At 31.9% G+C, this 13,472-nt stretch overlaps 1 protein-coding gene and 1 long non-coding RNA gene across 6 annotated transcripts; one reads left to right on the forward strand and one right to left on the reverse strand.

Moving 5' to 3' along the window:
- Positions 1-82: 82 nt before the first annotated feature.
- On the reverse strand, positions 83-3,158 carry LOC123895361 (protein NUCLEAR FUSION DEFECTIVE 4-like). Its single transcript, XM_045945642.1, has 2 exons — positions 1,585-3,158; positions 83-218 (listed from the first exon to the last, which is right to left on the reverse strand). Exons 1-2 carry the CDS (start codon positions 3,156-3,158, stop codon positions 83-85), a joined length of 1,710 nt encoding a protein of 569 aa, XP_045801598.1.
- A 1,975-nt stretch (positions 3,159-5,133) lies between these two features.
- On the forward strand, positions 5,134-12,015 carry LOC123895362. Of its 5 annotated transcripts, none has more exons than XR_006804284.1 (7): positions 5,145-5,524; positions 6,175-6,311; positions 6,420-6,493; positions 9,049-9,261; positions 9,917-9,966; positions 11,100-11,351; positions 11,772-12,015. It is a non-coding gene; the product is annotated as an uncharacterized LOC123895362 (long non-coding RNA). The 5 variants fall into 5 exon arrangements; XR_006804285.1 differs by having other exon boundaries at positions 5,146-5,524; positions 11,167-11,351; XR_006804283.1 differs by lacking the exon at positions 9,917-9,966 and having other exon boundaries at positions 5,146-5,524.
- Positions 12,016-13,472: the final 1,457 nt, after the last annotated feature.

Below are 13,472 nucleotides of genomic sequence, written 5' to 3' on the forward strand. Positions count from 1 at the left end.
TTAAATTGGATACATAAAAATACCATAACCTATACTATAGGCTAGAGCTATCAATTGCTTACCAAAGATATTATCCCTAATTTTATGCTGGTTCAACCTTGTTTTGAGTCACAACCAATTCATTTTCAACAGTTTCCTCTCTGAACTTGTTGTATATGTCACCTTTATAAAACTTTCTAGTCCTTATCACCAAAGTTAGAGACACAAGTGCCCCAAAGGAGTAAACTGCCATTTTAGTCCTCGGAAGTGTCACTCGCTGTCATAAAAGTCCCTGAATCATCAAAAAATATTTTAAAGTCCCTGAATTTAATATCCATTAGTCAAAATGGTCCCTGACGTTATCTTTCTGTTTGTTTTATATGATGTGTACCAAAATTTGACATGTTGGACCAATATGTGGCAATTTTTTATTTTAATTTTACAGCCACCTAAGCAAGCATCAAATTGAAAGTAAGCATAAAAAATTTGTAAATAAAAAAATACAACAAAATAGTAAAAAAAAACAATAGAAAGATTCATCCAAAATTCATAATAAACTCATCTTCAACCAATTATCCCTTCCGAGAATTCATCTTCTCACCCAACAAAAAACCATAACAAAAAAAATCAAATTTCTCCATATTTCACCCCCTCTTCTATTAGAACAAAACTAAATGAATAATCATATTTTCCAAAATCAACAAAAGAAGTTCAAGAGATAAAGAGAGCAGAAAGTTCAAGAAAACCAGATCTGAGATTTATTTGTTTACTTTAAACTTGTTATTGTGATAATTAGAGAGGAGAAATGATTGACTAAAACATGGAAGAAAACTCATTCTTTACAAGCTTTGTCTAACTTTTCTAGCTCAATTGCATCTTCACAAAACAATTTAGCAAGGTCGATAATTGGTAAAGAGGTTGTTGTTGATACAAGAACAAGGTCTTGATTTAGTGGGAGATATGTGGAACTTTTGTAATGCTTTGCTTTGCCAACTTTTACCAATTATCGACCTATTTGTTCACAACCGTCATGGGTCAATTTCCATCCTCACTCTCTCTTATCTGTTTACTTAAAACTTGTTGTTATTGTGATAATTTTTGGGGTATTTATTTGTGTCGATTTACTTTATAAGTTAGTAGATTAATGTTTCTCATATTTAAATGAATGTTCTTTTTTCCAAGTTTGAAGATAGAGGTAGGAGTTGGTATGAATTTCTATTATTTAATCCAAAATATTTTTGAAGAAAATGGAAGGTGGGTTTGACATATTGATGCTTGATGAAGGTTTGTGAAGAAGAGAGGAGAAAGAAGATGAAGATTTGTTTTTGTTCATTTTTATTGTATTTGTTTTTATTTAGGAAATTTTGATTTTTACTATCATTTTAATTTTTGTATAGGTGTTACTGAAAATTGCCACATATTGGTCCAATGTGTCCAAATTTGGGGACAGATCATAAAAACAAACAGAAAGATAACGTCAGGGACCATTCTGACTAACGGAAGTTTGTTTCAGGGACTTTCAAATGTTTTTTGTTGTTTCAGGGACTGTTATGACAGCGAGTGACACTTTCAGGGACGAAAGTGACTGTTTACTCTGCCCCAAAGAGACTAACAGCAGTGATTATAATGAAAGCCAATTTATAGCACTCACTTCCATTGCAATTCAACTCGTCCCCTTCCTTCCTCTTTAATCCTAATATTGCCATTTGTCTTGTAGCTTCCTTGTCATACAAATAACCAGCAACCCTTACACTTAACAAGCATGACCCAATTGGACTTGCTATTGACCCAACATTGTACAATGTTGAGTAATATTTAAGACCAAATAGTTCAGATATGATTGAAAATAGTACTGGCCAATTTGCTCCAAAGCAAAAACCAATAATAATTGATGCTACATAAAGACCATTTGGAACATCAAATGCAATTAGAAGGTGACCAAAACAAGACAATATAAGGATTGATGTAAGCATTAGAGGCCTAGGTAGTTTTAACTTGGTTATGATAAATTCTGAGATAACCCTTTGTGTAACTTTACCTAGATAGATCCATATTGCCATTAGGGACACAAATGTGGTTATACTATGTGCAGGATATCCTAGAGATAATCCAATCTGACTCAAGTTATTTACCACAGTAAGAGTTCCACCAAGTCCACAAATTGTGGCTACAAAAAGAGTCAACATGTCAAGGCTGAAAATGGCTTGAAGTATTGTATGATCTTCACTTCTAGAAGGGGGAATTTGTATGTTTTGATTTTGAATAGTCTCTCCTCTAGCTTGTGGATTCTTTTCTAGATTTGGTGGCATCTGTGTAGCTATATTTGAACCGTCTCCGTTTTTGTTCTTCAAAATCCTTTGTTCTTCCATAATAACAACAATAAGAGGCAGGATGATGAGCAAGAGAAACATCACAGTAGAAGTGACATAATACTCACTTTTTGTGAATTTGAAACATTTTTGCACTATGATCATAATCATGAGGAACCCTGCAAGGATAGGTGTCATGTAAAGGAAATTATAGAAAGCATTGGAATCATTTGGTTGTTCAGCCATCTTATGGTGTTTAATCACCGGCATAAAAACAAAAGTTACAGCAGTTGGTAACCAAGCCATAAGCAAAATTAAAGATTCTGAGTCATTTCCATAAAAAGCATAGTATAGTTGAGTGATGATAGCTCCACTCAAACCAAGATAACCACTCAAAAGACCTATAACAACACCTCTACTACCAGGGAAGTTCTTTACACTTGTGACTAAAGCACCAGTGTTGGTTGAACAATGAGAATTTGCTCCAATGAATATGTATAAACACATATTCCATATTGGTGGTTTAGGAATTTTTCTTATGACTGCAAGCCATATCATGAAATAGCCAAAAAAGTTGAGAATTCCACCAATTGTTAAGACAACCCAAGGGGGTGTAATTTCATTGAGTAGGCCTGAAAGAATGCCTATGTTAGATCCTAAGTCTTTGAAGAAGCTTAAGAGAGTAAGAGTGGATTGGTCATAGCCCAAAACTGATTTTATTTCTCTTGAATATAAGCCAAACATGTAGCTTGCTCCAGATACTGACATGATCATAAATGATGAAAACACCATAAACCACCTTCCTGTTAGGACTTGGAGGGTGAAGATTTTAGTGTTTTTCGAACCATGGTGCTTTCCTGAAAATACCATTTTTCTTTTTCTCTTTTGCTTTCCACACCGTCACAGGACTTTCTATCGTTTGAACCACACATGTCGTGCACGCATAAGACGAATTTGGAAGTCCCAAATCAGAACAAATGACCTGTCCAGGTGCATTTATCTCCAAGGTGGAGATTTTCTCCTGCAGACGTAAATGAAATAACATAAATATGTGATTAAGAGTAAATTGATACACATAGAATAAGATTAAGAGTATACTTAACTATATCTTCTCTAGTTAAAACATCAAATTTTATCACTTTTATACGCAGGGACGGATCCAGGAATCTATAAAACGGGGGGCCGGAATAATTAAATAATAAATATTAAATAAATCATAATCATAATTATAATAGTACTTAAATATATTCAATAAAAAATAAAAAATACATTACATTGTTTATCTAAATTGTACACGATATTGCTCTATATCATAAAATTCATCAACAACTGAATCTGTATTAATTAGTTTGAAATTCATTTTCTATCTTGTTTCTCAACCTAATTTTCACAATCTTCATAGCAGAAAATAATCTCTCACTTATAGCAAACAATCAGAACTAACTTAATCGAATTTCGACTTTAATAGTGTCTAATACATATTATCAAAATATTTTAAAGTAGTAAATTGTTACAATTACTATGTTGTGGGTGCATGATTTGCGCCAATCAGTCGTTACTAATCTTTTAACACATCTCTCAAATATTAATTTATGTGTACATATATATCAGGAACAAGTATATGAAAGAAAAAAAATATGACAAGAGGGGGGGGCCTCAGCCCCTACTTGCCCCCCCTTATGTCCGTCCCTGTTTATACGACCAGATGACACATTGTGCTCTGTAGTGAGGTCATGATCATCCATGGAATTTGGTAACCTTGCACTCCACATAAATTTCAAGCAGCCTATTCATTTGAAAAGTATTAATAAGATTGCAGACAGAATGGGCTCAAAGAACAAGTGAGTAAATGATGCAACACATATTGTCTGTCTAAAGCTAGACTTGTATATTTGCTACTTTACTCTAGATTGCATGGATAGTGGATACATGTATGAAACATACGCAGCTATACAGTTTCTGGAATGGATACGGGAGGATATATTATATATAGCCATTAAAAAAAAAAAAAATATTTAAAAAGAAAAAAAAATTATGGGTATTTCTAACTTGTGCCCTAAGCCCCTAAGGGCACATGTAAAGGAACCCAAAAGTAAAAAATTTGCGTTGAAAAAAATAAATAAAACTTTTAAAAAGTAGAATGCACGAGTTTTAGGTCAGATATTTCTAAATTGAGTTTCTTGACATGTGCTGTTACAGCGAGTTAGCCGTCTCCCTTTTTAATTAACATTCTAACTCAATGTCCTAATTAAATTTCATAAAATAAATCAAGAGACAAAAATACAAAATATGATATAATTTGATAAGTACTATGAAGTAGCAATTGTTTCAGTTAATAGCAAGCTGAACAAATCAGCAGTAAAACAGGACATGTATGAAGAAATAAAATATTATGCCAAAGATGAACCAAATCACAGGAAGAAAAAATTTTTGAAAACGGAAATTCATAATAATACCTTCAAAAACCTTCGGCGCAGTGATAAGCTACGCTCCAAAGGTACGTCGTAGGAAGGGCCTGAAGTTAAAACTCTGTCCGAAAGAACTAATTTCACTCCCAACAAATTTCAGGAAAAAAGATGGAGAAAAAAAGTATATATTCATTAACGTCATGTGATCATAGAATCTGTCATTCAACATTAAGATTCGATTCCTTAAAAAAAAAAAATTAAGATTCGGTAGAAATCTCTAATTGATTTGAGTGACTCAATAGTGAATAGCTAAAATTTCAATTTCATTGAAACCCTAAATATTTGATTTTAACCCAAAATTTTAATTGCCTAATTGAATTGAAACCCAAAAAGAATTTGAATTTGCATATTTAATGAATTTGAATTGTGCAGATATTAAGAAAAACTACTGTACACCAAAACGCAATATTGATCGGTATTTATGGATAAAAATTCAAAACGCAATATTTCAACACAGCGGGCTAAGTGTTTTTTCCCCAAATTTTCATTTTCACAATCTCATTGCAAATTCTCAAAATTTCTCTATTCCTATCGATTATACCTTCAATTGATTCCTTCTTCAATGAATTTCACGCTCGTCCATCAATCGCGACCTACAAAACTTTCAAAACCCTCATAATCGTCCGGTTCTTCTCTACTCAGTACTCACGAACCAAGAACCTGTTCTTCTCTATTCCTTTCCTATTTCCAAATTTCTCTAACGCGACGCAAGAATCCCTTCAAGACTCATAAACGCTTGAAACCCTAAAGTTTTGAAACGCTACGAAGGTACTTGCGATTCACAATGTATATTTACTTTTGAAACCCTAAATTTTCTTTTTTCCCATTATTGATATAATAATTGCTCTTTATTATTGTATTGACCTAAATTTTATCTTAATTTTCTTCTTGTTCTTGTATGCGATTATTGACCTAAATTTTATCTTAATTTTTGTTGTTGTTGTTGTTGTTGTTGTTGTTGTTGTATGCCATCGATTATTATAGTTTCGACACACACACACACAACATGTTTGATGAAATGTTTCATTGGAATCACCCATACATTCATCTCCTATTTATCGATACCCATTTCCCAGAATCCAATTATTGTGTTGTGTGAAACAATGTATTCGATGAAATGTTCCATTGCATCACACACGTTTATTTCTAAATTTTTCTAGAGGTAGTTCAATTCTCGTGTTGTCACTTGTCACACAATCACATAGAAAATCTGTTTCTAGCCCATTCATTTTCTAAGCAGGTTCACCCCTTTTTGACAACCAAATGTCATAATTTGATTTTTTGTAGTTTTCTATTTTAAGTTTTGATGTGCTCTTAGTATTGACAACCTGTGCATACCCAGGAACTGAATCAAGACAATGAGTGCATTTTCTATGTTTTAAATTTCATTGAGTAACTACTCCTGTTCTCTTGTACAGAAAAAAGAACACAATTATGGTGCAGTTGCAGAGGCATATTTTTTCGATTCTTCGTTCTAATCTTAAGAGAGTGGAGCATACCAATAGTTCGGCTACAAACCTTGTAATCTATCGCTTTGGTTCTTCTCTTTCACAAGGTTAAAAATGTTTCTTCTATTCCTATTTTTTATATTTTTTAAATTTTCTAGTCACAAGTTACTCACGTTTGCAAGGTTTATTAAGAACATTTTTTTTGGGTATTGTAGATTAGTTACAGAGCCAATGGTCAACAAGTTTGCCAAGTATCTTGAGGCCTTTTTATCATTGTTTTCAATATCAGGTAAATTCTTGTTTCAAATGCACCATTATCACTGATGTATTCATGTTTCAACAAATCATCATTGTTCTGTGATAAGCAATCTAGTACTAAGTGTTCCGTGATATTTATAATGTCAAAATTTACAAGAAAAGTACATGATGCACACTTTATTTATAATGTAAAAGTTTACAATGCTTTAACTGCATTATGAGTGTGAATTTGTATTCACAATATAAGGATGGTATCTACTGAGTTTTTATGACTTGAATGCAATTCTATACTGCAAGATAAAATATGAGCCTAAATTTTGAGACTATTGGCTTCCTCGGATGACACGAAAGTAATAGATGAATATTATTAGTTATATAAATAAACTGTTGCTAGTATTTGGAAGCAACTGTTGCTAGTATTTGGAATCCTCATTGACCGTAAAAAACATTATGAACTCTTTACTCATAATGTAAAAGTTGTCTGATGCCTTCGATGCGATATTGATATGAATTGAATTTGATTCCTTCATAATATAAGGGATGGATTATTGGATGCCGCGATGACCCGAAAGGAATCAATGAATATTATTTGTTATATAAATTGTTGCTTGTATTCAGATGCCTCATTGACCGTAAAAAAAACATTATGAACTCTTTACTCCCAATGTAAAAGTAGCCTGATGCCTTCGATGTGATATTGATATGAATTGAATTTGATTCATTCATAATATAAGGGATGGATTATTGGATGCCTCAATGAACCGATGGGAATCAATGAATATTATTTGTTATATAAATTGTTGCTAGTATTTGGATTTCTTATTGACCCTAAAGAAACATTATGAAATCTTTACTCGAAATTTGAAAGTTGCATGATGCCTTCAATGCAATGTTGATGTGAATTGAATTTGACCCTAAGGGATGGATTATTGCATGCCACGATGACCTGAAACGAATCACGAATATTATTTATTCCATAAAATGTTGTTAGTATTTGGATGCCTAGTTGACCCTAAAGAAACATAATGAACACTATCTTCACAATATTAATGTTGTATGATGCCCTTCAATGTGATATTGATATAAATTGAATTTTATTCATTCATAATATAAGAGATGGATTGGTTGAGATATAATGACCCTAAATGCAATTTTATATTTGTATTATAAATGTTTCAATTATTTGGATGCTTCGACAACTCTAAAGGAAGCATTGTCAATTTACTTATAATTTAAAAGTTGCCTGATGCCTTCCTTCAGTGTTATATTATATGAATTGAATTTTATTCATTCATAATAGAAGAGATGTGTATTTGTTGTGACTTAATGACCCTGAATACAAATATAGACGGAGAGTGCAAAAATTGCCGCTGTGAGATGGAATGAATATTATGGGATGCCTCAATGACCCAAACTGAATTATGGATATTATTTGTTCTATAAATGTTTCAAGTAATTGGATGCTTTGATGTTCCTAAAGAAAACATTGTGAACACTATCTTAAATGGTATTTTGATATGTGAAATTTTACTCCTTTAAAATATAATAACAGATGAATCTATTGTGCTTTGATGATTCTTACGACAATCCTAGATTGACAATTGTCGCTTGAAATAGAACACGAGATGTCTTGATGATTTGAAACGAGTCATTTATATTATTTGTTCCATGAATTTTTGAAATGTTGGTATGCCTCATTGACCCTAAAGGAAACATGAATATCTTACTCATAATGTAAAAGTCAGATGCTGAGAAACATAATTTGCTCCATTTTATAGCTATTGGGAAGTCTCGATGACTGGGATGGAATCCAAGCATTACTGGTTCAATTAATTTTGTAAGTGTTGGCTCCGTAGACGACCCTCTAAACGAAGCATTGTGAATATTTTACTCAAAAGTCGGATGATGACTTGATATGAATTTTTATTCATAATGTAATGGATGATATCTATTGTAAGCTTTTATGATTCTAAACACAATTCTTGACTGTGACTTGTCCCTATGAGATAGGATCATATTCCATGATATTAGAAAGGGATGGTATATATGAGCCTAATAACCCTGAGTTTGATTGCAGGAATCAATAAATATTTTTTGCTTCTTGAGTTTTGTAAGTATTGGGATGCCTTGATGACCATTGAAGAAACTACACAATGAACACTTTATTCATAATGGGAAAGCTTGATGACGCCTAAACATTAATTTGAATATTAATTTTTAATCATTACAACATTAAGAATGATATATTGTGTTTTTATAATCCTAAATGTAATTATGTATTGTGAATTGCCATTGTAAGATACAATATGCTTTCTTAATCTAACTATGGGGTGGTATATATGCATGAGTTTAATAACCCCAACTTCAACTGAAAGATGAACATACTTTGCTCAATGATTTTTTTGAATAGCGAAATGTGTTGATGACCCTAAAATCTTAGATGAAGCCTTAGTGTGATAGTTGAAGGATGACAATAATCCCACTTTAATATGGATATGTGTTCATAATATAAAGGATGATATCTATTGTACGATTGTAAATAAACTTTAATATCTAAATGCAACTATTATATAACGTGATTTGCAGATACAATGATATCCAAATGTACTTATGTTGTAGAAGGATGCCTGATCTGCATGTTGAAGATCAATGGAGGAAATTCTCATAACTATGATGGTTTAGAGGTCGAGGATCTCTGCTACAACGAATATAATTGCCCCTTAAAAAGAGGACGATTAGGAGGATAACACTGAAAAAGGTTGCTAGCCTTTCTGCTCCAAAGTAACAAAATATGTATTTGTAAGTAAGAAAATATCATACTTTCACTTTCAATGTCTGGGGGTATTCAATTCTGGTTTTAGAGAGGCTGATGTTGTCATGTAATTGCCCAAATCTTTGTAACTGAGCATGTTGTCTACTGTTGGATATGTCGTGTTTCCCTTGATATTTGATTTGATAACATTGTCCTTGTTATACTTCATTTGCTTTTCTATTTATATTAAATACTCGAAAGTATTATTGTTTAATTACACACTGCACTGCCCAAATTGTTGAATGTGTGATCTAAATAAGTTTAATCTTTTCTGCTATTGATTGAAAAAAAAGTTCTTGGTGAGTCTACAAGTGATAACATTGACATAGGATTTACATTCATAGTAGTTTGTCAACCTTTTAGATTTATTATGGTCAATTGGCCCTGAGATTGAGACTGTGGTGGGAACACTGATGTTTTGGTTGCATGATAAGAATTTTGTGGGAAGAATAACAGATGCAAGGAACTTTGTCAAGGAGATAAAATCATATATCAAAGGTTTTTTATTTGTTTCTACTCATGTTTTAGGTTGTAAGTGAATGTAGAAACAAATTTTTATTTTTGCCAACTCTTTTCATGGAGATAAACCATATATTAAGGTTTTTATATTACTACTTTTTTTCCTGTATGGTGTTGAACCAGTTGAAGTGCAGTTCTGGATATGGACGAAAGGCATCTGATCTTACCATTATGTATGTGTCATTTTGGCTTTTGGCCTTATATTGCTATTTTAGTGTGTATAAATTTTATTATTGTATTAAGTAGATATTAGAAGCCAAGAAATTAATCTAAGCTTCATTTATAATAGGGTTAAATAAGCTTTTGGTCCCTCTAAAATTTTGAAATTTTGCTTTTAGTCCCTGTACAATAAAATTAAAATTACAGGGACCAAATGTACAAACAGTGATATTTAGAAGGACTATAAAGTGCAATTTTATTTTACAGGGACTAAAAACAAAATTCTAAAATTTTAGAGGGACTAAAAACATACTTAACCCTTTATAATATTACATGTTTGATTGGTCTTTTGTCACCACTAAGCAAATTTTCCCCATCCGAAACAAATATTTTTCTACAAATTGTGGGAACAACTCTTAATATTTATCTTTGTTACATTCTATAATTCTACTGCTTTTCAGCTAGGTATTTGGTGTAGAACCAACTGAAAGTGAAGTTCTGTATATTTGTTCTTTTGTCTACAGTCCTCTATATAGCTAATTAAGTGTGTGTAAATATTATGCTCTATTGCTGTGTGGATTTAAGATTAGAAGTTATGACATCCAAATACCCATTTTTAATATTCAATCAGTGTATCAGATTATGTAGATGTACCTTATTACATATGATAAACAAGAGAATTGGGACGCATCCAACTTGAATATGGGAAAATGAAAACTTGGTGAAGGGACTTGTGCAGAGATGTACTAATTGGACAGAACCTGAAGACCGCAGCTACAAAGTCAATAGTGCCTCAATTTGAATTTGATTCATTCCAAATATATGAGATGGATTATTGAATGCCTCAATGACACGAAAGGAATCAATGAATATTATTTGTTATATAAATTGTTGCTATTATTTGGATGTCTTGTTGACCCTAAAGAAACATTATGAAATCTTTACTCAATATTTGAAAGTTGCATGATGCCTTCAATGCGATGTTGATGTGAATTGAATTTGACCCTTAGGGATGGATTATTTAATGCCACGATGACCTGAAACGAATCACAAATATTATTTATTCCATAAAATGTTGTTAGTATTAAGGATGATATCTATTGTATGCTTATAAACTTCAGTATCTAAATGCAACTACTATGTAAAGTGATTTGCAGATACAATGTTATCAAGTGTGTTGGATTAGCCTATGAACTGAAGTACTTATGTTGTAGAAGGATGCCTGATTTGCATGTTGGAGATCAATGGAGGAAATTCTCATAACTATGAAGGCTTAGAGGTCAAGGATCTCTACTACAACGAATATAATTGTCCCGTGAAAATGAGGACGGTACGGAGGATAACACTGAAAAAGGTTGCTAGCCTTTCTGCCCCAAAGTAACAAAATATGAATTTTTAGGTAAGAAAATATCATACTTTCACTTTCAATGTCTGGGGTATTCAATTATGCTTTTAGAGAGGCTTATATCGTCATGTAATTGCCCAAATCTTTGTAGCTAAGCATGTTGTCCACTGTTGGATATGTCCTGTTTCCCTTGATATTTGATTTGATAACATGTTCTATTTCTATTAAATACTTGAAAGTATAATTGTCTAGTTACACACTGCACTGCCCAAATTGTTGAATGTGTGATCTAAATAAGTTTAATCTTTTCTGCCAATGATTGAAAAGAAAGTGCTTATTGATTCTACAAGTGATAAGTGATAACATTGACATAGGATTTATATTCATGGTAGTTTGTTAACCTTTTAGATTTATTATGAGACAATTGGCCCTGAGATTGAGACTGTGGTGGGAACATTGTTGTTTTGTTTGCAGGATAATAATTTTGGGGGTAAAAGAATAACAGATGCAAGGAACTTTGTCAAGGAGATAAAATCATATATCAAAGGTTTTTTATTTGTTTCTGCTCATGTTTTAGGTTGTAAGTGAATGTAGAAACAAGTTTTAATTTTTATTTTTGCCAGTTCTGGATATGGACGAAAGGCATCTGATCTTACCACTATGTATGTGTCTTTTTGGCTTTTGATCTTCTATTGCTATTTTACTATTGCTATTGCTATCTTTTGGTCTTCATTTATAATAAGGTTAAATAAGATTTTGGTCCCCTGTAAAATAAAATCGAACTTACAGGGACCAAATGTAAAAACAATGATATTTAGAAGGACTATAAAAGTGCGATTTTATTTTACGGGGACTAAAAACAAAATTCTAAAATTTTAGAGGGACTAAAAACATACTTAAACCTTTATAATATTACATGTTTGATTGGTCCTTTCACCTTTGTCACCACTAAGCAAATTTTCCCTATCCAAAACAAATATTTTTCTACAAATTGTGGGAACAACTCTTAATATTTATCTTTGTTACATTCTATAATTCTATTGCTTTTCAGCTATGTATTTGGTGTAGAACCAACTGAAAAGTGAAGTTCTGTATATTTGTTCTTTTGTCTACAGTCCTCTATATAGCTAATTAAGTGTGTGTAAATATTATGCTCTATTGTTTTGTGGATTTAAGATTAGAAGTTAAGACATCCAAATACCCATTTTTAATATTTAATCAGTGTATCAGACTATGTAGATGTTTCTTATTACATATGATAAACAAGAGAATTGGGACCCATCCAACTTGGATCAGGGAAAATGAAAACTTGGTGAAGGGACTTGTGCAGAGATGTCCTGATTGGACAGAATCTGCAGGCTACAGCTACAAAGTCAATAGTGCCGGTATGTATTTCAGAGGAGGAGATCCTCTCAAGTGACTTTATTCTCCAATAAAATCCTGTCCATTCATTCTTTTATCACATAATTTTAATTATTACTAAAATTGTGAAGGGTGGGGATACACACTGAAATCCCTCCGGTGATAATCCCACGGGAGACAACCCTATCCCGTATTTCAATGTGCATAGTAACAGCATGGCTCTAAACAGTGGCGGAGCAAGACGAAAAAACTGGGGTGGGCCGCTATAAATATAAACGGGGTTTGAACCGTAAATATTTGAAATTCATGTATGTATTACTATGATTATACTCATAAGGATTAAATAAGTTTTTAGAGTTTTTCAATATACTATATTTCAATTTTAATCTCTTTAAAAAATTTCAAGCAAGTTTTGGTCTTTCCGAATGTTTTTCATCATGACATTTGTCCTATTTTTAAGTCAATTCATGTGTAAACTTCACATTTATAATTGTAATATTATATGAATCTTTCTCACAAAAATTTATAATTTTTTAACCAAAAATAGATTAAACATGAATGTTTATACACTAAAACTCTATTTTAAATAAAAAAATTAAGTACTTTTTAAAACAAAAAGAATATTTTGACAAAATAAATAACACATTTTATAACATTTAATAGGTTATTAAATAATATAACATTAGAAGAGGTGCTTCAAAAAGTAAATTAAAAGGGACATTTGAACTATTAAGAATAAAAAATAAAAATAGCAGAACAAGTTTAACGGGAGTTTGAACCGCCGCTATCTACTAAAAAACCGCCGCTACATAG

This window comes from Trifolium pratense, linkage group LG7 (assembly GCF_020283565.1).
Source record: "Trifolium pratense cultivar HEN17-A07 linkage group LG7, ARS_RC_1.1, whole genome shotgun sequence".
Classification (NCBI taxonomy): Eukaryota; Viridiplantae; Streptophyta; class Magnoliopsida; order Fabales; family Fabaceae; genus Trifolium; species Trifolium pratense.